The following is a 27,639-nucleotide window of genomic DNA, read 5'->3' as shown; positions in this document are numbered from 1 at the left end:
AGGATGCACACCTTATGAGCACCTGCCTACCCTGCACTGCCATTGGCCTGCTGGGGGGAAGGGGAGGGTCTTGAGTAGAGTAGGACGCAACCTTTGCATGATTCCTTTGTCTATTAAATTAGAGGAGTCCTCGATAAGAACCTGCTGTATAGCACAGGGAACTCTGCTCAATCCTCTGTAATGGCCTGTATGGGAAAAGAAGCTACAAAAAAAAAAAAGTGGATATATGTATATGTATAACTGATTCACTTTGTTGTACCCCGAAAACTAACACAACATTGTCAATCAACTGTACTCCAATAAAACTTTTAAAATAAATAAATTTATTCAGATAGGGGAAAACAGTGATATAGAAAACGAGCTAGTTTTGAGAGCATTTCCACTGTTCTGGTAGGAATAAAATAAATACGCATGATGAGCTACAAAATTTAAAAATAAAATAAAATTAGAGGAGTCTTGAATGCGTATTACTAAGTGAAAGAAGCCAATCTGGAAAGGCTGCGTATTGGATATTCCAACTATATGACATCCTGGAAAAGGCGAAAGTGGTTGCCAGAAGCTGGGATGTATAGGCAGAGCACAGAGGGTTTTTAGAGCCATGAAAATACACTGTGTGACACTACGTGTGTGATGGATACGTGCCCTTATACGTTTGTCCAAACGCATAGAATGTACACCAGCAAGAGTGGACCCTAAGGTAAACTATGGACTTTGGGTGGTTAGGACGGGTGAGCGTAGGTTCCTCATTGGCAACACAGGTACCACTCTGGTGCAGGATGTTCTTCACGGGAGAGGCTACACATGTGTAGGGATGGGAGTACATGGGAAACTCCTGTACCTTCCTCTCAATTTTGCTGTGAACCTAAAAGTGCTCTAAAAAAAATAAAATGTTTTAAGACAGAATTTTCAGAGGAGTCAGCTTCCATAGTCTCTATGGTTCCTTCCAGCTCTGACAGTCGATGACAGTTTCTCGGCCCAGAAGGTCGTTCTGTCAGAATGTTCAGCATCTCTCCGATTTTCCCTGTTGGTAGGTGAGGGGCCCAGCTCTGAAAACCTAAAGTCTTAGAAGGAGAACAAAGAACAAGGCGTCCGCTTCTTACTCAGAAATGGGGAAAGGACCCCAGCTGGTTAGGAGCAGAGCTGGGTCCCCAACCCAGGGCACTTACTAAGTCACTTTACTGAGCATGCTTTGATGACAGGGCACACCCGTTAAGGTAAGGCACAGCGAGGTGGGCTCCGTCCACTTCAAGGAATTTGCATTTCCCTTTGTCTTCAGGTGAACCAGGAGATCTCTTGGTTCCTTTCTCTCTTGTCTGGTCCCATGTTTACCCGTACTCCTTTTGATGTTCTAGGACAAGCAGGGGATACCGTGGTGGCTGGGACTGAGCTACAAAGGCATCTTCCAGTATGACTACCACGATAAAGTCAAGCCCAGGAAGGTAAGCGTGCTCTCCTTTGTGGGAGGATGGCACTCAGGTGGAGGGAGACACAGGCAGAGAAGTGACGAAAAATGTTACCCCGTGCAGCCTCAGGGCCTCTGGGCCCCCCGGTCTCCTGCTCATTTTGGGTGTATGCAAACTCCTCCGCAGTCATCCAGCCTGTGTTCCCTGGGGAAGTATTTTTCCTCCCCATCACTAAGGAAATGGAAGCTGTTAAAATTATTTAAGGTAAGAAGACTAGATCAGCTCACCCAGGGCAGATGGACCAGAGGGCTTTGAGAGACTGTCCTGTTCCTTCATTTCCTGGGGTGCTGTGTGCTTGAGAACATGGGGGAGCATGTCTCTTGCATCCCGAGGCTAATCTGAGTTTTCCCAAAGGTTTGTTTTTGTTTTTCTGTTTCTTGTTTTTTGGACGAGGGGAACTAAAAGAATAGGCCAAAAAGAGGCCGAATCCAGTAGATATTTTCTGGCATATTAGAAGTGATCAGAAATCTGGAAGAAATAAGGTCATTTGCCAAAAAAGAAAGGGAAGCAGAAAGGAGTCTGCAAACTCACAGTGAAGCCAAAACAGAATGTTTGAAGAGGACACAGGGCTTGAATTTTCTCTGTTTTCGTTTCCACACATTTTTTAGACCAGAACAAATTGAAAAATTATAATGGAAAAATATCTCTGAGGTGAGAGCTGTCATTCAACTCCTCCGGCAGAGAAAAATGGGGAGACAGTATGTGGTTCAGACCCTGAAATACATATTAAAAGTTTATCAAAACCACACTTGCTTTCGGAGGGAGAGAGCAATATAGGTTCATTATGTTATTGCATAATGCCTTCCAAGCTTCTTTATCCACGAACGGGATTGAAATCCACACTACATATCCGAGCTTATTGTAGTCTATCCAGTTAACATCTGCCTTCAGCCAGTTTCTTTAGTAAATTGATAGAAAAAAAAAAATGGCCCTGTGTTGAGGAGGATTTTCACTCAGTTGATCAGTCACTCAGTTGAGTTCTGTGAAAAGATCTTGAGCATATGATGGAGGGATTCTTCCTTGGGGACAGTTCAGTAGGAATCTGGCTGTTTCGGGGACCATTGTTTCGTGACTGTTTCCAAAACCCCTCCAGTTTCCTGCTGTAGGACGTGATTCGGACTCTGCGTTCTTATTTTCTCCCTCTTTGTTTTTCTCAGTCACTGGATCTGTACTTCTTCCACGCTCTCTTTCTGTTTCCTCTCTGCCTCTTTCCCTTATGACCTTTGTAAGTTTCTGTGCTTTTTCTTCTCTCTTGACTCCTTCCTTCTTCTTACATCCACTGTCCCCTCTCCAACTTGCTTGGCCATTTTTTTCTGCTGCAAGAGCCAAGGATACTCCTGGATCATTTAACCCAGTCCTGGTTACAATGTATCCAGCTCTTGGTTGCCCACACTGGTGGAGACCAAGGCCAGCTTGGACGATTGGGGTCTACAGTGGAGTTCATTAAAATCCCACAGTTGAATTCTTCTCTCCCTCTGAATGTTTTTGAAAAACGTGCTTACACGTATCGGTATGTGTTCAGTTTCATTTATTAATATGTTTAAGCTCGCTTTGTTTCTCTAATTGAGGTGCTAATGAAGATTTTAGAGGTAATGAGGTAGCGCTTGATGTATGTGATACATGCAAAACGCAGGGTGTGACACAGCGCAAGGGCTTAATAAATGGTAACTATTCTTGTCAGTCTCCAAAACGGACTTCAAAATATGGAAAAGTAGGAAGTGCAACATGTGAATAATCAGCCTTTGAATAAGAGAATTGACTCTCATTGGTTGAATTTATGCAGGTCAGTGGATTAAAAATGTTAAAAGGTCAACACACTTATTCCGATATTGCCTCTATTCAAACTGAGTTGCTCTTTAAAATAACGCACGCTTCTGTGGCCTCTAAGGAAGTAGTTGGGATTCTCAAGTCTATTGCTAATTGGGGGACAACCAAGCCATCAGAGTCATTAGTCATTCATTCAAAAATGTTTATTGCATACCTGTTATATGCAAGGCAGACCACCAGGTGCTGAGATCATTAAGACACACATCAGGTCTTCAGGACCTGCGCGGGGTATCAGGGACAGGGGTGTGGTGATTGCATCTTACAGATAAGAGAGGCCTGTATGAGGGTTGGTGGTGAATTAAAGGAGAGGGTCATCAGCTGGGCTTAAGGAGAACCGTCTTCACAGACAGCAAAGTAGGAGCTGAGTGTTAAAGGTGGACAGAGGTTTTGCAGATGGACTAACGGGGTGAGGGTGCACACAGGTGTGCACGCAGGCACCGTGAAGGAGAACAGCGTGGCGTGATGGAGAAGCACACGGCACCGCTGGGGCTGGACGTCCTGGGAGAGGAGCCAGAGAGCAGGCTGATGGGGCCCCAGCAAACAGAATCCTCAGGGTTTGCTATGAGGATTTCATCTTCGAGACAGAGGCGCGACCACATCAGACCTTCGTAGTCAGAGAAACATCGTTCTGGTACCTGGTGGAGGATGAGTGGAGTGATACAGGGCAAGACTTGCAAACTGGGACATCGTTACATTAGTGTAGGCCAGAGCTGGTGGCGTGGCTCGGGGGTGGCTGTCCGTACCGGGGATAGAGAGGGGGACTTGGAAGTGAGATGTCTAGAAGGTGATGTGACTGAACAATGGCGGGAAACGACAGGGTGGAAGTTGGAGCAGCAGGAGAATCTAGAACAACTTCCTGATTGACCAAAGCCTGGGATATAAGAGAAGGGGAGAGAAGTTCAGTTTAGGACATGCCGAGTTTTGGGCTGATGGGACGTCCAGGTAGTGGTGGCAAATAGGCAGTGGGTATTCAGTTGGAGCTCGACAGTATCAAGAATTTCGAACCAGAGACTGAACAGAGAGAGGAACGGGAGAGGCACTCGGCACACTGGAAAAATTACAGTAGCTGTGAGTGGATTTCAGTTCCCCATCGTGACATTCCCTGTGAGGCAGAAGGGCAGGGCTGGGACCAGGACACCCTGACCCTTCTGTAACTTGGGGAGCCGTCTTTAGGAAATGAATGTGCAATCTACATATAAAATTAAGAACGGGACTTTGAAAAGCCTATGACGGGAATTCCCTGGTGGTCCAGTGGTTAGGACATACAGCTTTCACTGCCGAGGGCTGGGGTTCAATCCCTGGTTGGGGTACTAAGATCCCACAAGCCACCTGGCGCAGAATAAAGGAAGGAAGGAAGGACGGAGGGAGGGGAGGGGAGGGGAGGGGAGGGACCCACGAGGGGAAGAGACCCAAAGTTTCATTAGCCCAAGGGGTATCCACCTCTGCTGAGACCTGCCATGGGCCCTAAAGTCTTAATCTGAGCCGTAGGTAAGGGGTCCCAGCTGCAGGGGGAAGGATGCAGGGCGTCTGTTCTTTCTGCTCACAGCCAGTGTCATCACCTTCATAAAAAGGCCGTCCCTGTTTCGTGTGAGGCACCTGTGAGTCCCTGAGTGCACGGGGCGCGCTCCCTGGCTCCGGACCTGTGAATCTAAAGAGATACAGGCACATGGTAGTGACCACTGGTGCACATCCACATGCGAGTGCCCCAGTCTGTCTTCAGCTAAAAATCAGAAGCTCACGTGAAACTGTCAGGATGAAGAGATGCCCCAGTCTCCCCTGGTCCCACCCTCCTCCATCTCTGACCCGGCCGCTGACCGTTTAGAAAGCCTCCCAGCTGATTCCGATGTGCGGCCAGAGTTGAGAACCACCGCCGCGGGCCTCCTTTCCGAACTCGGACTCGGGGAGGGTCAGCCAGGCGCAGCAGGTGTGTCCGGCAGGGCCTCCGCACTCTAGGAGTTGGACACAGGGCTCAAGTCCGGGCTGGCCCCGAGTGATGGGTGACCCTCCAGGCGACACCACACCCTTGCAAAAGGGGCCAGGCAGAGCTTGGCACCCGGAACCCCGGCAATGCTCGGGAAACTGGGAGTGACGCCCAGTTCTGGGCACCTGAAGGCCCTTTTGTAGCAACAGCTGCACCTCCAGCCCAGGCACAGGCCTCCCTGACACTCTGACCCAGTTATAGCAGCTATGTCACATGGTACCACCATGCTGAGAGCCAACATTCAAGTAGAGGCAGGGGCAGGGTGAGCTGCTCCCTTGCCATCGGGGGGCCTGGAGGTATTGTCTGGCCTCCACAGCTACAAGAGCATCAGCAACTAATGCACACAGCAAGCGGCACTCAGCAGCCTCCTATGAGAATGCACCCAAGTGCTTCCACATGGACCACCAGGAAAGGAGGGGTGGGTCGCTGACGACTGTCCAGAAATGGGCGGCGCCGTCGCTGTTCCAAGTTCCCCGGTTGGGGTGCAGTTGGCCACTCTGGTGGCAGAGTCTACCCTAAATTGCTTAATCCTCACTCTGAAGCTCTGGGGGCTTTGGGGGAGATGGAGTAAAGCACAGGGTCCCTCACCCATGGAGTAGGGAGAACATTCTAGGCCCCTCCCAATCACGCACCCCTATCTGCTACCTGGATCTTCTAAACCGATGCCTGGCCTTGCAGAAGCACAGCCCAAAATGCAAGCTGCTGATGTTAGAGAAAAAAACAAAAAAAACAGCTTCTTTGCTCTCAGGGCACGTGTGTCAGGAACAGCGAGACACGTGTGGACACCCAAAGAGGGTGTTTTGGCTTTTGTGTATGTTCAGAAGCTCAAGGCCTATTTCAGAAGTATTTCGGAATGATGTGTGCAAGAATAGCCCCCCAAATCCCAAAAAAACCCACACATAGGGCTAAAAACAGTTAAAATATACAGTACGTGCACATACACCAGGATAGTGGCCCTTGCTTGTGTAGATGAGCTCTTTTAAAAGATCAGACAGAATCCCACACAGTGTCCAAGGACAGACTGCAGAATTTTTATAAGTTATTAACTATCCCCCTATCCACTCTCACTAAATCCTCCTATTTCCCTCCTTCACCCAGTGATGGTTTCCCTCTCACTCTGCCTGCCTCCCCACTTCTGCTCTCTTGTTCCTACTAAAATACTGATCACACTGCAAAACATGCCTCTCTTCTTCCCCATGACTCTGGGGTGATAATTTTAGGCACCGTTTGTGAGTGAGGTATCAAGAGTACAGGAATGGCAGTATTTACATGTCTAACTGTCTGGGTTTAACAATGGTGAGAAACGTGCAAAGAGGGTCACAGTGGTGAAAAGAAGAAAGAGAAACCTTGCAGCTACATAGATGATCTTACCCTGTTTTCACCTGGGTATCACATTCCCTTTTAGCGTGTGTTTGCGTGTGTAGGAACGGAGCTCTTCGCAGGTGAGAGGTCCTTTATTCCACCAGGTACTGTCCTGTTGGCTTCAGGGAATCATGAAACGTTGTCAGACCAGCATCTGGGAACTTGAAGTAAATCCCAAGCTTCGTCTTAGGTTGCATTTATGGCCAAGGAAAGACACCCACGCATCAAAGCAGAGCAAATGCCAGCTACATAAAGTGACCGTCCGTGGGGACGCCACAGATCAGCTGCACCATCGGTCTCAGATAGTTGTGTTAGTACAAGCAAGAGTGTTTCTTCTTCCCCGAGAACATTTGAGTGAAAATCAAACGATATGTACTGAAAAGGCGTTGCTTATTAACTCCTGCAGAACCGGGATCAGGTGGGGCAGAGATAGATAGAGCTGGACGTAATCGATCACAAAGGGCTCCCTCTTTTAGAGGAGGACCTTGCATCCCTTAGATCAGAGCCTGGAAACGTCCGAAAGCTCTGATCTCTGGGACAATCTGCCTCTTCTTTGTGGCACCAGGAGCAAAGGCTTTGGGCGATTAGCCTCTCCCACACTCAAGACTCAACCCCCAGCAGTGCCAAGCTGAGCGGCTTTCTCTGTCCGCCTGCTGGAATTTGCACTTTCCAGACCTGTGGCCAGACCAGCCATCAAATCATGAGAAAACATTATCATTTACAACAGAAAACGCTTTCCGAATGGGGTGCCAGGAAGAGTTAGGATAAAGATCCGTCCTGCAGGCTGTGTCAGAGAATGTACGCATTCAAGAACGAACGGTGTGAAACACGTAACTCCGGGAAAACCTCCCTAGAAGGCGTATTGAATATCTGTAAATCATCATTTACAGCTGCAGCCCATTCGCCAGCCTATATTTAATGAAATCTCTCCATGGGGGGGAAGGATGGCAGTGCTGGTCTTTGTTACGTATTCAGCAGACAGCATTTACTTATTTATTTGATGTGCAATTAGGAGCGCTTTTATGTTCACTTAGGTGCGCAATTACGAGCACAGAGGGCTCCCCTCTGAGACATTAGGAGAAGGAACCAGAGTAGATGGTCGCCCCTTTCCCCAGAGCAGCCAATGTAGCTTCCTATGGTTCCTAAGAGTATTTCAGAATTGGGGGCATTAGCTCAGAGAATTGATGCATTCCTGTCACCTCCCCAGATTAGTAAAGATTTTTGAACTGGATGAGATGATGAAACAGGAAGAGAAAATAATATTTACAGGAAATACTCCATTAACTGTGAACCGACTCCCAGCGCAGTAAGCCTGCTGAATTATTCAGCGTGATAAGCACGCCATTAAGTGCTTTGCCAACTTATTTTTCAGCTTCTGTTTGGATGCACTTGACTCATCCTCGGGCTGCTGGGCCCTCTGCCTCGGCAGGCCCTGGGCGGGTGCCTCCCTCATTCCGTTATCTGTATTCCCCTGGGAAACCGCACCCTGGGCTCTCCGGGGAGGAAGGGCTCCATGGACTATTAGCATTTTGCAGCCTTTGCTTTTTTATCGTCAGATCAAAGGGCTTCTCTGTTGCCTCCTTCAGACCTCACTCAGCGCTGAGCGGACCGGGAAGGGTTCCATGCCTGTGGGTGACAGGCCCTGGCCATGGGTCACCAAGGGGAACCAGCCTCAAAGCTGAGGGGCAGGCCTGCCGGAGGGATGCTAGGGTGCAGGGCAGGGGAGGGGGGCAGAGAGAGTCGCCAGCGTCTGCCATCTTAAAATAACTCCCCAAGAAAGAAAAAAGCAGCTGTATTCTAGGAAGACTGAGACGCTCTTCTCAAAGCATCAGTAGACAATAGACATCCTCTTCTCAAAGCACATGTATTAGGCATGGCTGAGTTCTCTCTCTTTGGAACAGGAATCCCAGTGTCTCCTCCCATCCAAGAATTGCAGCCCCCTGAAAGCGCTGAGCTAGAGCTTTAGAACTCCAGTAGAAGGTGTTGAATGTGAAATCCTCTCCAATAAAACGGACCCCGTAGGAGAATTACCAAGTGCCTATCTTAAGCCAGGCCCTGCTTGTGGCCCTGCAGTGAACAAAAGAGACGGGTCCCTGCCCTCAAAGACCTTAGAGTCTAGTGGAAAAGACGGTCAAACGATAGCATTAGGTAAATCTATAATGTAGAGTGTCAGAGTATTGAATTGTACGAAGATAACCAATCAGTAAGGAAGAGGGGGATGGTCAGGGGTGGTCTTGCCAAGGAGGTGACTTTAAGGGACTCCGAGTGTTGCATCCCCTGGGAAGCAGTTAGGGATTCTCGCAAGGAAGTGTATTGGGAAGTGGTCTGGAATTAACAGCAGTGAGCAAAGGGAAGGAGACAGGACCCGGCAGAGGGAGAAGCTGAGCTGTGATACAACCTTAGAGAAAGCTGTGAAGCTGTAACAATGGGCGGTCAATCATCAGACCCATCGCCTTAGCCCAGCGTCAACCAATTATTAGATACAGGTGAGTCACAGGCGTGGGGCTGTGACCTTGGGCAAGACAGCTCTCCACAGCTGAGGGCAATTCCCTGAGAGAGGATAAATCCTTCAGTCCTGAAGGAGAGGCTGGTCGATGCAGTAGCTTTTCCTGCAGTGGTTCCCCCCAGTGTGGCCCTCGGACCAGCAGCCGCTACGTGGTCTGGGAGCATGTTAGATCTGCAAACTCCAGGTCCACACCTGAGACGTCCAGACTCAGAAATTCAGAGGCCGGGACTCGGCAATGTGTGTTTTCACAAGCCCTTGAGGTGATTTGAAGACAGGCTACAGAGTTTGAGGATCACTGCTCCACACACAGGTAACGGGAACTTTCTTTGTGATCCTACTTTGTTGTTTTGTTGTTAAGATAGTGTAGTCTGAGTTAAAATCAAATTCCTTCTTGTAACAGTTAAGCCTTTAAAAAAAGATGTTTTACCAGCCAGTGGCCTCCATATCCACTTAAAGGCCCAAAATAAATCTCAAAATCTCAACCAAGGAGGAATTTGAGGGCTACTCACTCACTCCCAGGGTGTGCAGAGTTGTGATAAACAACTTATTTAGCCTCTCTGGGCCTCTGTTTTTATGTCTGTGAAATGGAGACTCTAAAACACGAGAAATAGTCTAATTATCTTCATCTTGAACATGTTTACATCTCAAAGAGTTGCCTGTTCCCCAAGATAAAAGCGCTGTTGCCCTTGACATAGCAAATATGGCTGCAGTCTCTTTTATGCTGAACACAAGAGGCAGGACCACCACAAAGAGCAAACAGCATCCCTTTGTTAAGAGGATTGATTTTTTTTCCTTGGTCACTGGATCTGGGAACCCAGGGTCCCTTGGTTCCCACAGGTTCTTCTGGAGGCCGTTTCCAAGCCGGGTTCTGAGTAAGCCAGCCCTCCAAGGACACCTGCTTGTATCCTTGTTGAAACTGTCTCCATAATACTCGTGCTGGTGTCCGACTGGCCCTTTCGAAAATGATGCCTGTGAGCAGAAAATAGAAGCATGTCTCCATCCAGGTGGATAATCCTTAGAAGCTATAACGTGAGAGTCATTTCTCTGGGGAGGTACGAGAGGAGAGAAATGCAATTCTCCCTTTAAGAGGCAGGTCCAGCTCTCTCCTGGGCTGACATGTTTGGAGGTAGCTCTTAGAGGGGGTACACTATACTCTGAAGAATTCACCCAAATGTTCTCTGCTTGCAAGGGTTAATCGCCAGACTGGCATCACCCTTTGGATGCTCTTTTCCCGCGCCCACCTCCTACTGTTCTATCTGGTGGGAAGATATCTGGCCTGGTGGTCAAGACCCCTCAGTTTTAGCTCCAGGTCTGCAAGCTGAGTCGCATCGCTAGGTCTGTTTCCTCATCAACAAGGCAATGATACAGGTGCTGGGGAATCTTGAGGTTGAGAGAAGCAGGAAAGGAGAAACAGGGGAGGGGAATAAAGCAAGGGGCAAGCTCATTGTAAAGCCAGGAGGGAGTCCTTCCTAAAAGGAAGAGTGAAAAGCAACACTTTCCCAGAAGAAAATGGTAGAGGGAGAAAATGCCAGTTTCTAAGTGGGTAAATCCCTGTCTGTCTTTGACTGTTGTTCGCGTCAGCCGAAGTGGCAGCTAGATCTGAGCAGACAACCAAAAATAGTTTCCAGGGGCTTCCGTGGTGGCGCAGTGGTTGAGAGTCCGCCTGCCGATGCAGAGGACGCGGGTTCGTGCCCTGGTCCGGGAGGATCCCACATGCCGTGGAGCGGCTGGGCCCATGAGCCATGGCCGCTGAGCCTGCGTGTCCGGAGCCTGTGCTCCGCAATGGGAGAGGCCACAGCAGTGAGAGGCCCGCGTACCGCAAAAAAAAAAAAACAAAAACAAAAATAGTTTCCAGCCCCGCCCCCCCAGCTGAGGCCTCTGTCGCTTGTGTGGGGTGTGAGGTGTCCCGGGGCTCGTCCTCGTGTGGACAGCCCTAGGATGGCCATATGAACAGCCACGTTGACTGGGGGAGAGTAGGGGTCAAACTCAACAGTCTGTATTTATCACATGCAAATAAACACCCAGTCAGCCAGGCCAGCACCCCCCTTGAGACTGACGAGCTTCTAAATAACTCGCAGAAACAGACTCCCGCTCCTTGGGGCGCCCCATCGACCCTGGGTGCAATCTGAAGATTCAAATCAAAACCCAGCGCTGTTGCTGGATCCCAGTCCTGAGTAGAGGCGCCTCCAGTATCCTCGCCCACTACAGTGAGCCTGGGCCAGTAGTAGCTTAAGTGTTGATGGGTTTTCTCTGGCTTAAAAACCACAGACTTGGCCAGGTTAACAAGAACATCGATCACCTGGGACTCAAAAAGGCCCATTTCTTCCATCTCCCACTGTTCTTTTAAAAGCGTTCTTCCCTAGATGGAAACGCAGACAGCCCATGACTTCTCTGATCACTCCCAGGTAATACGGAGTCATGCAGTCACTTTAAGCAGCAAAGTTAATTTTATTAAGAAATGCATGTCCGGTCCTTGATAACAACCAAAATTCCAAACTTGGTCTAAAGGTAAATCCTGCCCCCTCTCCCAGCTGGACTGCCTCTCTCTCCCCGTCAGCTCCTCTGCGGGCAGCTGGCAGCCCACTTCTTGTGACTTAGATGTCAACAGGAGCCAGGGGCAGTCTTAGGTGGCCCTTAACTTCAGGAGACACCTGTCAAGCTCTCCAGGCGACCCTAGCGAACCTTTTCTCACTAGATTAGCAGAAGGCATCCTCCAAGTCCCCCACTCTGGGTCAGGGAAGCTGACAGCACACCTCTCTCCCTCTCAAATTCTCCCTCAGTTTCCACCTTCCTAAACACTTCATACCCCAATGGAGGGTGAGAGGTTTCAGAGTCACGTAAACAGTAATGCTTTTTAAATGTAAAAAAAAAAAAGTCTAATTGTGAAAGTATGCATAACATAAAATTTACCATTGGAACCACTGGTAAGTGGTTAAGTCTTAGGTACATTCCCACTGTTGTGCAGCCCATCTCCAGAACGTTTTCTTTGTGCAAAACTGAAGCTGTCTCTGTGAAACAATGATTCCCCAGCCTTAGCGCCTGGCAACCAGCATTCTACTTCCCTCTCTATGGATTTGATTCCTCTAGGGATCTCATATAACTGGAATCATAGACTATATTTATTTTTGTGGCCATAGGGTTTTAATATCCAAACCAGGACACTTGAGAATGGAAGAGGGCACTGGTTAATGATGACACCCCAGCGTCAGGCAAACCCGGGCTGCCCCAAGCAAACCAGGGCACAGGGTGACCTCTCGAACCAGGGTGGTGACCCGTGAAACGGGCTCTTGGCCCTTTTGTTTGTTTGGTTCTTGCCTGTCTTACTGGGTGGTCTGCTCACTGCTCACTTTAATGAGATTGATCACCGTGAAGTCGCGGCCAGTGCGTCACCATCATATCCTGTGGCTCTGGCTCTGCAGTGGTGGCATCACCCACTGATGGCATAACTCCTGACCAACTGTGCTGAGTTAAGAACTGGGGCAACCCCAGAGATCCCGGCACCCAGGTCCTTCTGGCATTCGCAACAGGTGTTTCTGATGCTTCATGGGGATTTGAAAGATCCCTCGCCGATCCTGAGAACCTTCCTGGAAAGCGCACACTGGCACTGAGGGTGGTCCGTGGGCGGACCCAGAGCAGACCCAGCCTCCTTGTGATGGGTGCCCCTGTTCTGGCCTTTTATTAGGAGGTCAAAGAGCCAGGGGAGCTCCAGATGCCCGTCTCTCCAGGCCTCCTGGACCATAGACCAGCCCCCAGCCCTGTCTGTAACAAGGGTCAGGAACCACAGCTGAGTGAATGGCCCATGCACGGGCGTGCACACGTAGATATCTTTACTGATACGTATTGAGCTGATGCTTGGAGCTGTGAGGGTTGAAAAACCATCTGAAACCCGGTCCCTGGCCAGGTTGCTCACATGGTGGTGGTGGAGAACACCCCCCGCCCCAGAGGTGCCTTGGCCATGACAGCCCAAAGCGGTCAGTTGGCTCCAACAGAGCCCACCCCAGGGGACCCGGGAGGAGAGGTCTATAGGAGGACCATGCGACCAGGGGCAGTGGGGGGCTGCTTATGGAGAAGGGGCAGCCCTGGGGTTAGGGGGCTTTAGCCTGGACTGCTGGCCCCTTTAAGTAGTTAGTTTGACTGAGTTTTAACCAAAGAGCATCTTCTGATTTATGGTTAATGCAGAGGAGGATTTTTACCAGTCAAAACAGTGGAAAGGCCTCAAGGGAGCTCTTGACTACTCCCCATTTCTCCCCAAGCCCCACGCACCTACTTTCCTCCCTGGTCTTGCCTATTCCAGACATTTCGTATGAATGGAATCATAGAATTTGTGGCCTCTTGTGCTCGGCTTCTTCGATTTAGAATAATGTATTCAAGGTTCATCCGTGTTGTGGCATGAATCAGACCTTCATTCCTCTTTAAGGCTAAATAAGATTCCATCATTCCCTGGTAACGTCAGCGTTTTCTGCACTAACATAGCAAGCACACACGCACGCGCACACACACACACAAATGGTGCCTTGGGTTTTTGCACTTCTTGCGCTCCCTCACGTGAGTGTACGGCTTTGCCCCAGTTTCCTTCTGGTATCCACTCAGCTGTCACGTCAGTGAAGGCTCCCCGACCGCTTGATAAACAGTGACAGCCCCTGTCCTAGCCTCCCCAGCACCTGCTACCCTCTGACTTCCTCGCTGTCCAGTTCTCTTATTTGCCTCCCTGTCCCCTCCCAAAAATGTGCAGAGGCTTCTGTTTCTTCTCTAGCGCACGCCTGCTGGCAGTGCAGTGCCTGACCTGTGGTGGATGATAAATACTGGTTAAATGAGCAAAAGCAGCAGAGCAGAATATCTCCTCGCTTGTTGGAACCTCCCACTAATTTTGAGGTCATCTCCCTGTATATGGGTGTAGTGGCCTCAGAGATGGGATAGTGTAGCTCCTATAAGGAAGGTTGGAGAAAGCTCCACGCGAAAGGCCAGACGTCTGTAAAGAAAGGGAGGGAGGAGGGAGGCGTGAGAGCTTCTTACGGCTTAGATTTGTTGATTGGGGCGGGGGGGAAAGCATAAAATTTCCCTACCAATCCATCTAGACTGTCTCTTGATTTTATTTTTTGTCTCTTGGAGCGGAAGTACCCAAATTGCTACTAGTAACTATATGTGGAAAATGAATTGCAGGAGGACACAGACCATTGCACTATTCTAGTTCATCTGGACGCCTTTTCTTACTTAGAAGCAGGAAATGTTAGGCTGAGAAACCCTGCCTGTTGCATCCAGTAACCTTTGCTTTGTCTCAGGGAATCTCGGCTTGTTTCTGCTGAGCCATACGATACTGACGGAGCTCTGTGAGATTTTTTTTTTTTTTTTTTTAATGAGCGTGATTCAGAGGGGAAACCCGGGCTGAACTGATCTTCCCGAAGTGTGAACCTATTTAATACTAAACCCTAGCACAGCCAGAACGGTGTCAAGCTCTCACTCCCAGCGCCTGCAGGTAGGGCTGGGGGACTCTACCAGGAGGGTCCTGCTCCGATCATGCCTGTCAAAGAGCCCTAAGCCAGTCGAGGCAGTTTCTCAGCAGAATGGGCATGCAGAGTCACTCCAGGTCTGTACTAGGATTCCAGCTCGAGCCCCTGAGCTCCTGGAGACCGTAACTTCCCCCATTCACTTTGGAGGAGAGTTGAATTCAGACAGAACTACCAGAAGAAGGAAGGGCTGTGGTTCCTGGGTTGCAGCTCTTGGGCTGGCCCTCACTGCCACTTCCCTGTGGCCATATCCCGTGCAGTTTAGAAAGGTATTAACAAGATGTGCAGGTTCAAGGGCCGGTGGTTCCTCATGGCACGGAAGTTACCTGAATTTTGAGCACCTAGGGGTTCAAATACCATCTCCCACCATTTATCATCTGTGTGACTTGGAGAAAGTAACTTAACCTCTCTGACCTTTGGTTTCCATAATCCCTACCTCAAAGAGCTTTTCGTTCATTCACTTATTCACTCAACAATTACTGAACGTCTCATATGCCCCAGGCATTGTGCTAGGCGCCAGGAAAATACCCGCAACCAGCCTAGAGTCGGGTAGGAAAGATAACTGAGTAAAAAAGACGTTTGTGACACAGGATGCGAATTGCTCGGCAGAGGGTAGTACGTGACTCTCTGGGAGAAGCAGCCCAGGGTAGGGCTGTTAAGTCGGAGGGGTGGGGGATGGGGACAGCAGTCATGAAAGGAAAGTGGTTTAGGGCAGGCTGCTGGGAAGTATCCAGTTCCTCCTCTGCCCCCACCCCTTCTCCCCCAAATTCACACCTCCCCACAGTGACCTGCCCACTTCAGGATTCCTCTAGGAAAATGGAACAAGGGCAGAGCTTGAAATAGGAGCAGTCCTCCTGGGAAGACAGAAATTCTAGAATTTCTGTCCTTATCTCTAAGAAAACATCCCCTCATGTTTCTTCTTTCTGGGAAGGCTGAATTGTGGAGCAGATACAGAACTGCTTAGTAAGAGGAACCCGAGAGAGAGAGATGACCGAAGTCAACCAGGGTGCCAGGTGCAGAGATGGCGGCTTGACACCGGCCTCCCTGCCCCTGCCGGCTGCGGCCACCATCCCAGAGCAGCCGGCTAGAGCGCACGTGGTCTCAGCAGCAACGTGGCTCGCGAAGCAAGCCTCCCGGCCCTGGCCCCGTGCCTCTCCGTCCTCCACACCCCCTGAGACACTTTCCAACCAGGAGAGCCTGGAGTTCACACCTGCTGTCTCCGCAGCAGTGGTCTGCCCCTCTCCTGGTACCCACAGCAACCAGGATCTGCAAGGCCTTCCCCTCCCCAGGAGGATGAGCCAACCCTGGAAGCACTGGGTAGTTTAAAGCACACAAGCTGCTCTTAAATAATTATTCCCATAGAGCCCTTGCTAGTTGACTAATTTTTTTTTTGACTTCTGTTTCCCAGATAACACAGTGTAACAGAGCATTGTCATTTCTTTTTTTTTTTTAAGCTTGATGAAGCAGGGGTTTAGTTATGATTGTTTACCTTTATTTATGTAGAGCTCATTGCCAACCCATTCTTCCGCTTTCTACCCCATCTCTCACGGATTCAGCCAGCCCCCATCAGGGTCTCACTGTGATGCCGCACCTCTGGGCAGGGCCACCAGGTGTAAGACAACTGATAACTGCCAACTCCTCTCCCCCCCCAAAAAAAAATATAGAAAAATACAGGTTTCCCCAAAGTCCTCCAAAGTAGTCAAAACAAAAACCCTTCGAGCAATCCAAGAAGAGATCTTTGCCATTGCAAGTGGAATGGCCCATCATAATTCCCCACCCGAGACGGACCAACTGCTTCTCAGATTAATTCCTTCTCTGAAGCATCCCAGTCACTGAAGTCTTCACAGGTGTGATTAGCCTTGAAGTTTTTTTTTTAAGGGAAGGCTGGAGCCCAGAGAAGTGAAGCCACACCAAACTGGGCCACCATGCTCATTGCGAGAAAAACCGAAGCTGAACTCAGGTAACGTGCATCCCTGGCCAGCTTCTCCCTTTGGATACTAACCCGCATCCAACCCCCAGAGGCACACGGAGGAGGGAAGAAATTCCATCAGGAGGCCAAGGATAAGAAAGGAAAAACACTTTCAGCTTCTCTTGAAAGATTTTACATTTGCCAAAGCTTTATGGTCAGGTCCTTCCCAGAGAAAAGCCAAAATACACACAAGAAAATGATAGAGAGAGATACCCCCCTAGGGAGAAAATTAAAAGGAAATTGCGTCCACTGGGGACAAATAAAATGGCCTGTTTTCTCCGTAGGCCTGTTAAATATCTGTGGATCTATTTTCCCTCTTTCTTCCCCTAGTAACGACTCTGAAGCCAAAGGAAGCTAAAAGGTTTTTGATGGGTTAAAAAGAGGCCATCCATTAAAGGGTCAAGGCCCAGCGCTCTGGGCATCTGTCACGGAGTTAACCAATCAATTGAGAGCTCCTGTGGTCTGACACTGAGGGGTAGGCAGCCGGCCGGAAGAACATCTTGATTCCATTAGGTCTGGCTGTGCAGAAAAATTAGCTATTGTTTTCTTTGCTGGGTTATGTGGCCCTCTTGGAAGAAAATGGAAGCCAGGGAGCCCTCCTTCAACGCAGGTCCTGAGGACAGTGTTAGGATCACTTTGTGAGCTAATAATCTTTGGACGTAGATTGCCTGTCTTGGAGGCTCTGATTCGGATCCCAGTCTGGCCCATTCAGTGCACTGCTGAGCTGTATCATAGAGTACTTTCCTCTCAGGGTGAATGTTGCGAGATTAAAAGTCATAGCAGGGGAAATTCCCTGGCGGTCCAGTGGTTAGGACTCTGCGCTTCCACCGCAGGGGGCACTGGTTTGATCCCTTGTCAGGGCACTAAGTTCCCACAAGGCGAGTGGCCAAAAAACATCATAGCAGGAAAGTGGTCCAAACTGACTCTGGTCAAAGGTGTGGTGGACCCAGGAATTGACCGGATAAGGATCGGAAGCAAAGAATCCGAAGAGAATACGTCAAACACCAACTCCAGTGGATGAAGGAGAAGCTGGGTTAGGCTTACACTTGCATCGTGAAAAATCCAAGGAACAAAAACCATTTTTTAAAATGCCGATGGAATCATATTAGCCATCTTTAAAAAAAAAAAAAATGCACAAACCTGTACTTCGGGCTACGTGTTCAAAGTAATCCGAACTCTTCTACATGTAGAGTAGCGTGTGAATGATGGCTGCCATCTGAGTGCTAACTACATACTGGGCTCCACTTGAAGCACTTCGTATGTATGAGTTCATCAATACAGCAGCCCTATGAAAGTAAAACTGGTGTTGTTTGGAGTTGTATTGCGAAGACGAGAAAAGAAAGACACAGAGAAATTTCATTGCCAAGGCTACACAGCCAGTAAGCGGTAGACCATGTGACTTGGAAAACCATGCTTTTAGTCAGGAGAACAGTCTGCTCCTTTATCTGTGGGTTCCACATCTGTGGATTCAACCAACTGCAAATCGAAAATATTCAGAAATAATTTTTAAATTCCAGAAAGTTCCAAAACGCAAAACTTGAATTTGCTGCGTGCCGGCAACTGTTTACATAGCGTTTACATTGCGTTTGGTGTTGTAAGTGACCTAGGGATGATTTAAAGTGTACGGGGGGGGGGGATGCGTGTGGGGTATATGCAAACACCACGCCATTGTATATAAGGGACTTGCGCATCCTCAGATTTCAGTATTCGAGGAAGGTTCTGGAACCAAGCTCCTGAGGATGCCGCGGGACAACGGTATTCTGTATTGTCTCCGATAAGTAGGAAATGTTTAACACAAGCTACTTTATTTTTAAATTCCAAAGAGTAGCAGGGTGGCATTCCAAGGATTTACAATGCTGACCTTCAACCCGTGCTTAGGATGCAGGAATGCCCACACACATGCCCCTCCTTTTGCGGAAAAGGAAGCCAAGATAAAGAGCGACTTACAAAGTCAGGGCTATCCCCGAGGCCTCCTGATTTCCAAGTCAGGGTTCTCATCCCTAAAAACGATGAACCGAAACCCAGGAGACTCTCAGCGATGGTCATGAATATTGATTCTGAAACAGAAGCACGAGACCTATCTTCATAAGCCGGTGGGGTGCCTCCCTAGAGTTTTAAAAGCCTGATCCAGAAACCAGAGATGGTTTTAAACTCCATCATGAAGTTAGTTCCTATATCATGGATACAGTCTGCTCTGTGTATGTCGCATCCTCCCAACTAGGTTGTAGGCGCCTTACACATATAAACATATGTGAGGCGTCATGCCCTTCCTCTGTCCTATTAGCATAGGTACATGTAAAGTAGACGTTACAACTTGAATATTTGGAAGAGGCATGGGGATTGGTTGTTACCTAAACCCCCAGGGCCTTGTTTCTCTCTTTTTTGAGCATAAGGTAAAATGTATTGAATATCCAGGCAACCGATATAAAAACCTCTGACATATGCTGTTAACCCACTAAAAACAGCGCCGCTTCTGTTGTTCCCTAGAACTAGTTCTTGTGTGACCATAAAGCCTCATCAGGGGACACCTGATAAAATTCTCTGACCGTGCAGGCTTGGGGTTTCTGTGTTGTGCTCTCATTTTAATTCAAGTCCATCCTGTTGGGGTTGAGTGATTCCTTTTGTCCTGTATCCCTCACGATGTATGGCAGCTCATTTTTATTTGCCGAATTGCATAAATCCACCTGGAGGTGAGTGAGTGACAGCCCTACTTCCAGAGGGTGAACAGAGCAGAAATGAAATCAGGAAGTGGGTTTTTTTAGTTGGTGTGTTTCTTCCTGAGTTCGGAGGTTATTCCTGGCTGTGAGTCCGATTCTTCTTACGAGAGAACTCCTTGCTGGTGTTTGGAAGGCAGACAGCCAAGAGCCTTTGGAGAAGTGATCCCTTAAACATCGGCTCGAAACAACTCTGTTCTTGTTCATCGTCGGGTCCTCCTGGTGTGTTAGAAAGAGCCCAGGACAGAAGTCCCAAGAGGGGGCCCGGCACCAGCTACTTATTTAACCTCCGCCCCCCACCCCGGGCTTGCTTTACCTGTGGGAGGTGGGGACTGGCCAGATGGCCGCCGGGATTCAGTATAATGGTCCCTCTAGAAGCAGCAGGAAGTTACTCAGAGAGGGGTCATTAAGAGGCTTGGTGACTCAGCCTCAGAGACAGGAGGAAGACGAGGCTCCCCCAAGTCCTGGTCAAGAATCAGAGCCACTAGAGCGGGCTTCCTCTCAAGCCTTTATTTCCGCCTCGCTCCGAGAGCTCGCCCATCACCCCACGTGCTGTGCTAGCACCCAGTAAACACTGGCTGTGGAGGAAGTGTCAGGGATCCAAGGCCCCTCTGCCTGTCCCTGCTGTGCCCTCACCCGCTCAGAAAGAACAGGACATGAGTCCTCCTTGGCCCTGACCTTCAGCGTACACAGGATGTGGGAACCTGGCAGACCAGCTAATAGGATCCAGTAACCTGGCCCTGCTCATTAAGTGTTTTTAGTGCGTCCTGCTGCACTCAGGGCTCAAAGGCTCTATTTATTAGCCAGTCTTGTCTGCTTTCCATGGATAAATATCTCCCATCTCGTCTTTTATACGTTATGACATCGGGGCTTGGAAAGGGGAAGTGGAGGGCCTGTGATCGCTTGGGAATCACACATCTGGGTCAGAAGCCACGAATCCACGTCCAGGACCAGCCATGGTCCCAACCATGGCGACAGGCGCACTCTCGAAACTGCTTCTGGATGGTTTCTCTCTATTTCTGTTTTCCAGGCAAGGCCAAGTTATTAAGGCTGTTCTTAATCATGATTCTTGTTGTTTGTCAGTCCCTGATGGGAAGCTACGGGTACTGAGGCATCTCTGTATGGAAAACCAGAAGAACCCAGGTCTCTAAGACAAGAAAGGAGTGATACGTATTATCGTTTACAGCCTGTAAAGGAAAGAAAATCCAGTGTGTAGGACAGGAAAGATGCGGCTTTGTACTTCATACCTAGAGTCACATTGCTGCTTGTTTGTAAAAATCATTCCACTCATAAAGTTAACCATCCTTTAGTGAGTAAGAGCTGTTCCCACTAACTGGGGGACCTATAGGGAAAGGAGCATAGTTAGAGGTTAGAGGAATGGGCCAGGTGCCCTTGATTCCTATTTCTGGTTCCTTCACTGACTTGCTGTGTGGCCTTAGGCATTTTCCTCTAATTTCTCTGGGCGTCGTTTTCCCCAAGAAGAAAATTTCCCACTTGGTCTTCTTGGGGGGGGATACTAAAAGATCAAAGAAGAGACATCTTTTTTTTTTTTTTTTTTTTTTTTGCGGTACGCGGGCCTCTCACTGCTGTGGCCTCTCCCGTCGCGGAGCACAGGCTCCAGGCGCACAGGCTCAGTGGCCGTGGCTCACAGGCCCAGCCGCTCCGCAGCATGTGGGATCATCCCAGACCGGGGCACGAACCTGTGTCCCCTGCATTGGCAGGCGGACTCTCAACCACTGCGCCACCAGGGAAGCCCGAGACGTCTGCTTTTTAAAGAAGCCCCGATGAAGTGCATGAGAAAGGCCTTTTTCATAGGTATTAATAAGCCCTTTGATTACTGCTAGACCGTGTGTTTAAGCTTTTAGGTACCTCCTTGGGCAGAATTGGCCATAGAAATTAGGCAAAATCCTAAGGGCTCTAGCCCAGTTGTAACCATCATTGTGTGTCCGGTGAGTCTTTATGGGGTGTCTTTAGCTGGTGGCCGGGTTATGATGGCTGTACTGAGCCCGGGAGGCTCCCCTGAAGTGACACAGATGATCAGGGGCCGTCCCCAGAGCAGCACATCGGAGCCCAGTGTACCCTGTTCACAAAGGGAGGTCCGGTCAGGCGTCTGCTCTATATCTGCTTGTCAGCGTCAGAGGGGAGGGTTTGGTGGGTAGGGTCCCCGTCCCCACCATCAGCCCAGCTTGGTGCATGGGGGCGTCCAGCTGCCTTCTTCCCCCTGTTCCCCAGCACCTCCTGTCTCCCCTAAGTGGGGGGCAAAGGACAAGGCCATTGTTCCCTCATGAGCACCTCCTTTTGGGTTCCTGGGACCTTCCTGTCCTGGAAAACTGCCTTCCTTCCCTCCCTCCCTTCCCAATATTTCATTTGAAAAAAAAAAAAAAAGATCCCTGCCTAGAGCAAACATGAGGCAAAGCCACTGCTCTACCCCCTGCTGGAAATGTCTACAGACAGTACATCCTCCTGGGGAGATGCCAGGAGCCAGGCCGTCAGGGTTCAGTGCCGAGAGCAGGGATCTGGGCAGTGGCAGCAGGCGGAAGGGCCGCAGCAGAGACCACATGGTTTTGTTTCGGCCCTTGGCAGACTTGAGGCTCTCCACACCAGCAGCATGGGGGAGCATTTCCGGGGAAGACCCCTGGCGTGTATTCTGTTTTGCAAAAAGTCGGGGAGGGAGGAGTTGCCAGGGAACCAACCCCCTGAGTGTTGGGCTTTGGGGTTTTTCACCAGGGGGGGTGGGGGGTGGGGCTTCCAACCCAAGGCCCAAGAGAGGTGCTCACAAGCACACCCACAGAGAGAAAGCTTGTGGAGGTCTGCCTATCAGATGCACCTTCCCCCAGGTGCTGCCCAGCCCAGGACAGTGCCCATGGCATTAGCACCGGTCAGGACCAGTGACATAATCTGCAGGACCGGGACAGAGTGAAAATGCAGGGCCCGTTGATCAGTCTTATTGAGAATTTCAAGATGGAGACAGCAGAATGTTAAAACTGAGCACGGGCCCCTCAGGTCACACACCTGTGAAGCGGGTCCTGGCCAGGGCTCTGCCTTACCTGGGCAGGTGGGTGCAGCACAGGGGCTGCGGGTCTGGCTCAGGGACGAGCCATCTACCGCTCAGCCCTCTCTTCAGAGGAAAGGGGGCGTGGGGGTCAGGGCACTAAGTCTGTACACTTCCTTGAAGATTTCCAGGATGAAGATCATCAACCTTTATTGTCTTAAACCCTGACAACAGGGCTTGAGTTTAAAAAAAAAAAAAAACTTAAGAATTATTTCAGTTGTTCTGGAGTTAATCTCCTTTATTCGCCAGGATTTGGGAGAGGTAAGAACAACTAGGAATTGCACTGAGATCTGAGTTCATTGAGCATTTACTTTGTACAGGTACCGTGCCCAGGATCTGTTGCCTCTACCTTAGAGGAGCATTATTGCCATTTTACGGATGGGAAAACTGAGGCTAAAGGAAATGCTGTCACTTGCCTAAGGTCACACAGTTTGGATATGGGGCAGTCAGGATTCAAATGGATGCAGAGTCCAGAGCATGTGTCTGGCCACGTTGTTCTGTGTACTACTTCCAGGTTATAAGTTAAGGAGCTGTGAGTTCCGGTGCTTTTGTGTCTGTAGCTAAGTTCAGGTGAACCATCTGTATATATCTAACAATGGGGGGGTCAGAGAGGAAATTTTCACATTTCACTGAGGGATTTAGCAGAGCAGAGCATCAGATAAGGGCATAAGACTCCGACCTGGGACTCAAGTAACCGACTACACAGGTGGCATTTCATCTGTGATCTGACACAAGGCTATCTGAGCTCATGTAGGACTTGCTTTCCTTGGAACTGACCTGAAAGGAGAAAAAGAAGTACAGTTTTCCTTGGACTTCAGATCAAAATGTACTCTGAGCTGGGAACAAAAGAGGTAGCTCTGGAATCAGAAAAAAACCATGTCCTCCTCCCTATTAGTCAGACAAAATAATTGTAAAATTCTGCAGAGCAGGTTGTGAGAAGCATGCAGCCATTCTAGAAACAGTTTTTATCCCAGCCCAGTTTGACAAAGGGGTGAAGTCCTCTGGCCAAGCCCCGAGGAGCCGTGTCCTGGGTAGAGCAGGGCCGGGTGGATGGGACACAGAAATTGTCATCTTGAAGGAGAAAATGTGAGCAGATCAGAGAGAGTCAGGGGCCCCAGCTGAGAGGATGCCGGGTCTAGGATGAGACCCTAAAAAGCATTTGCCTTAACTGAGTGGGTGAAGAAAGGGGGGATCAGGGGAGGAATCAGCCTTTCCCAGGATGAAACTCTGACCCTTCTTTGGGCTCAATAAACTCAAATTCTCAGTCTACAGAAGGGGCTACAGTATGCATCAAATATAAATATGAATGTTACGGGCATAACTTGAACCTCTTTTGACATTTCTCCGAGAGTTTAAGTAACTTCCTTTTTCATCCAATGAAAGGACCCCCTTCCAGAGTAATGCTGCAGCCTTGATTACTCCCAAACCTCTTAGTTAACAGGCTCCCTCGTCCCAGGAGGAATGTCCACCAGGGCCAGAGGGGCCCATCAGGCCGTGCCAGGAACTCTGTTTAGCTCCCACTGTTCAGAATTGCCTTCATTTCACTCTCTGCCTCCCTGAGCGCAGCGAGCTCCGGGGTGCAGCGCGTCCTGCCGGCCCCAGGGCTCCTGGCATTCTTTGTGCTGCAGAAAGAAGCCGGGCTTGATGGGCTCACATTATTATCTTGAGTTGCCTGCCCCCAAATAGAGTGCTAGCCGCCCCCCGCCCTTCTCGGGGAAGCTTCCCCAGCCGCCCCCAGATCACCAGGGCGAGTTGGGCTCTTACACATTCATGGGCAGGAAGTAGAGTCCCGAGGGGAGGCTGGGAATGTGACCGCCTTCCCAGTTCGGCACTGGAGGCAGGAAGCTCGATTCAGCACCGCAGGCAGATGGCTACTGCTCCCTCCCTGCGTCAGCCCGCCCTCCTCTCCCCCCACCTCCCCCTCTCCTTGGAGGGAAAAGTCTGCAGAGCTGGGAACTGTCTTGGAGAATTCAACAAAGGCCAAGCAGAGCCGGGGAACCACTTGAAAAGAACTTGTTTTGTTCCCGTTGAGAAGCCTGCAGGAAAATCCACAGCCACATTGCTGGGGTTTTGAACTGAAGAGCAGCGTGTGTGTGTGTGTGTGTGTGTGTGTGTGGCGCGCGTGTGCGTGTGTGCGTGTGTGTGTGTGTGTGTGTGTGTGTGTGTGTGTGTCGAGCAAGAGGCACGGGAGGTGCAAACAACTGTACTGTTTGAGCTTTGATAAGGAAACTGCGAGCTGTAAGCTCAGCGGCAGAGGGAGGACTACAGCCGTGACCCGCCCACTCCTGAACTTCAACTGCATTGTTTTCTGTCCAGATATTCCAATGGAGGCAGTTGGAAAACCTGTATTTCAGAGAGAAGAAGTTTTCTGTGGAAGTTCATGACCCACGCAGGTAAGCTAGACAAGCCCTTTTCTTCTGGGAGCGTGTGGCCTCGCCGGCATGTTACTTAAATTACTGTTTCTGTGCTGTCACTGTTCATGTTCATTTGTGGGGGGGGAAGAGGGCGGTTGATTGGGAGAATAGAGTTCAAATAAGACAGTAGAGCTTTGTTTGGTTCTGTGTGTTGGGAAATACAGTGGGTTTGTATGTGTGTGTGTGTGTGCGCGTGTGTGTGAAATTAGCAGTTCCATGGTCATCTCATCTGGCTACACGTATTACTTGCTCGGACGTGTGGAATTGTCTTACAAGCCAGAGCATTTTAGGAAAGATTTGTAGCACTTCAGAACCATCACCAAATTAAAGTGAGCCGTGGTCTGAATCCTTCTAGAAAGTTTTTGCCAGAGAAGAGCCTGAAGGATGGCTTGTCAGAGCTTCTGAGAACGTTTCAGGTTGAAGAGTGAGCACAGAAGGAACCTACAGCTGAAAGAGTTGTGCTAAGTTGTTTCATTCCGTGAGCTGTAATTTTAGGGTGTTCGCCGTGGTGGGTAGATGTGAAAGAAATACAAGTCTTTTTCTCTCCACCTCACATTGTATCCCAGGGAGCGCTCATGTCAAAGTCAATGCTCTCCAAGTCCAATGCCAAACAATAGGGTCCCATTTTGGAATGCAGCAAGCCCTGCGTGGAAGGTTCTCGGGGCAGCATGTACCGTGGCTTTTCCTCCCTTTGTCTGCTAGTCCTAGAGTTACAGGCAGCCCAAAAGCGGCAGCAAAATTCCCTAAAAACAGACCTAATGCTCAAGAATAAATCACTTTCAATAGGTCCAAAAGCAGACTTAGAACAAGAAGGTAGCCCTGGGAAGACAGTGAAAAGATCAGGCCCTGTGGAGGAGTAGATGTGGATGTTGGGTGCTGTCCGTACCCCAGCCCTGGTTCGGGAAAGAGGGGTTGTTGGCATCAGTTCCTCACACACATGGCTTCTGGGCGCTCAAACAAGCTGAGGTGCCTCCCAGAAAGCTCTCAGCATGAGAATAAGATTTTGCCCCATCAGAGGGTGAGGCTTGTGGGGTGATGTCCGTTCCTGCAGTCAGTGATAACCCAGGAGGACTGCTGTGCCGTTTGCCTGGCCACGTAATCTGCTTGAAACAGAACTCCCGTGTAGGGTGAGAACTCCCCCCGACACCCCATGGTTACCGTGCAACAGGCAGGCGGAGAACGTCTTAGAGACTCATGTCTCGTTGTCAGGTGATGATAGAGAGCGTTGGCAGTATAACAGCCTGTGCAGCGTTTTTCAGGGTCCTGTGATGAAGGGGCTCAGGATCCAGAGACCCTGTCTCTGCAGAGCAGGAATGCATTGATTCAGGCCAGGCAGAGGGGGCAAGAGATGCTGGAAGTAATGTCCCAGAATGAATGTTGCCACAATGGGTCAGATGCAGAAAGCAGATGATTGACAAAGACTGGAGATTGGATGGTCTAAGAGGCTGAGCGTAGGACTAGAGACAGACTCTCCGGGCCTGTGCTCTGTTGGGAATTCTGCTAATGCAGAGGTACCTTGGACGCATCCTTGAGTGAGTGGGCGGCGGGTGTGTGTATGTGTGTGTGTGTGTGTGTGTGTGTGTACTCGTCGTGTTCTTTCTGTGTCTGGGTCTATTGTCCTATTCGTGATGTAATTCTAAATTCCCTTCCCTTTCCCAAGACCCAGGGATATTGGAAGGAGTCCAAACCTCATGTTACTATCATGTGGGCTTTTAGCCTATTAAATGAAAGTGGTCAGTCTCACATTTGCTGAGTAGCTCCTATGTCCAGGCACAGTTACGTGTCCTGGGGTATAGAAGGAAGCCCTGAAAGATCTTATAGCACGATTGGAGCGACAGAAGAAGGAACTTGATGTTTATTGTTTACTATGCACAGTCACTGTTCTAAACACTTGGGCAGTTATCTCATTGGGTCCTCGCTATAACCCCGGAAAATAGGTACTAGTATTCCTGTTCTACTTGGGAAACAGGCACAGAAGAAGCAGAGTAACCGGCTGCAGGTTACAAAAAGCTAGTTGAGGGGTAAAGACAGGATATGAGCCCAGGGAGTCTGGCTCCAGAGCTTATGTGACTTACCGCCATGCTATACACAGACAGCGGGTACCAAGCACCAGATAGCACAGCCTGTAAGTGCTGGTCTGGGGAGGCTTCTTGAGAAGGAGAAATCTTAGCTAAGGATGTAAAGCTCAAGGTGGGCCCTCAGGGGGATAAAGATGTCGGGCAGGTGGGCCTAAGAGAGAAGTGCAGGCGCCAGAGGCAGTCTGAGCACGTCCCCTCGGAAAGCAGTCCTCTGTCAGCCTAGAGACACGCAGGGAGAGGAGAGGGGAGACGAGGAGAGGCCAGAGACGTGGCTTCCTTGATGGCAGCGGTGGAGACCCAGGTTGACAATGCCTTTAAAGGCACCTTTTCCAAATGCTCAACAGGGCAGGCAGAGGGGATTGTTCCAGGTTAGCTACTTAGTTTAGTGGCCAAGCCCGTGTCTCCTGGGGGGTTGGAACCCCGCCTGGCGCTGCAGTAAGCACTCCTCTACAGCCTCCTGGCCCTGCTCCAGTTAAACATGTCGTCCTGCTGCTGTTGCCTTGTTCATTTGAACACAGAAGAGTCATCTAATCAACGGTACTGTGTTGGGATGGTTCAGGGGTCATCCCCTCCCCCAAACCAGGAAGGAAGCCAGGAGCAAAGTTACAGGATAGCAAGTGTGGTGCAGAATCGTGTCCTGAAGATGGACGTCCTGGGACACTGCGAGGACAGGGCGTGGCTCGGCTGTCCCAGAAGATGCTTCCAGATTTGCTCTCCTGGACCGGTGTCCTAATGGATACCCAGCGTTGTTTCTGCGGTTCTCTGGGCT

General features: G+C 49.7%; 1 protein-coding gene across 8 annotated transcripts in view; it reads left to right on the top strand.

Annotated features, from left to right (window-relative positions):
• FRMD4A (FERM domain containing 4A) overlaps positions 1-27,639 on the top strand; it is a 378,187-nt gene that overhangs the window by 270,860 nt on the left and 79,688 nt on the right. For all 8 annotated transcript variants that reach the window (XM_060162157.1, XM_060162173.1, XM_060162166.1 and 5 more), the window contains exons 11-12: positions 1,353-1,439; positions 24,695-24,771. In XM_060162157.1, coding sequence (XP_060018140.1) covers positions 1,353-1,439; positions 24,695-24,771 — 164 coding nt within the window. The remainder of the gene's footprint in view (positions 1-1,352; positions 1,440-24,694; positions 24,772-27,639) is intronic.

The sequence above is a fragment of the Lagenorhynchus albirostris genome, chromosome 1 (assembly GCF_949774975.1).
Source record: "Lagenorhynchus albirostris chromosome 1, mLagAlb1.1, whole genome shotgun sequence".
NCBI classification, from domain to species: Eukaryota; Metazoa; Chordata; class Mammalia; order Artiodactyla; family Delphinidae; genus Lagenorhynchus; species Lagenorhynchus albirostris.
The sequence above is the reverse complement of the archived record's forward strand: the minus strand, read 5'-3'. Positions and strand labels throughout refer to the sequence as shown.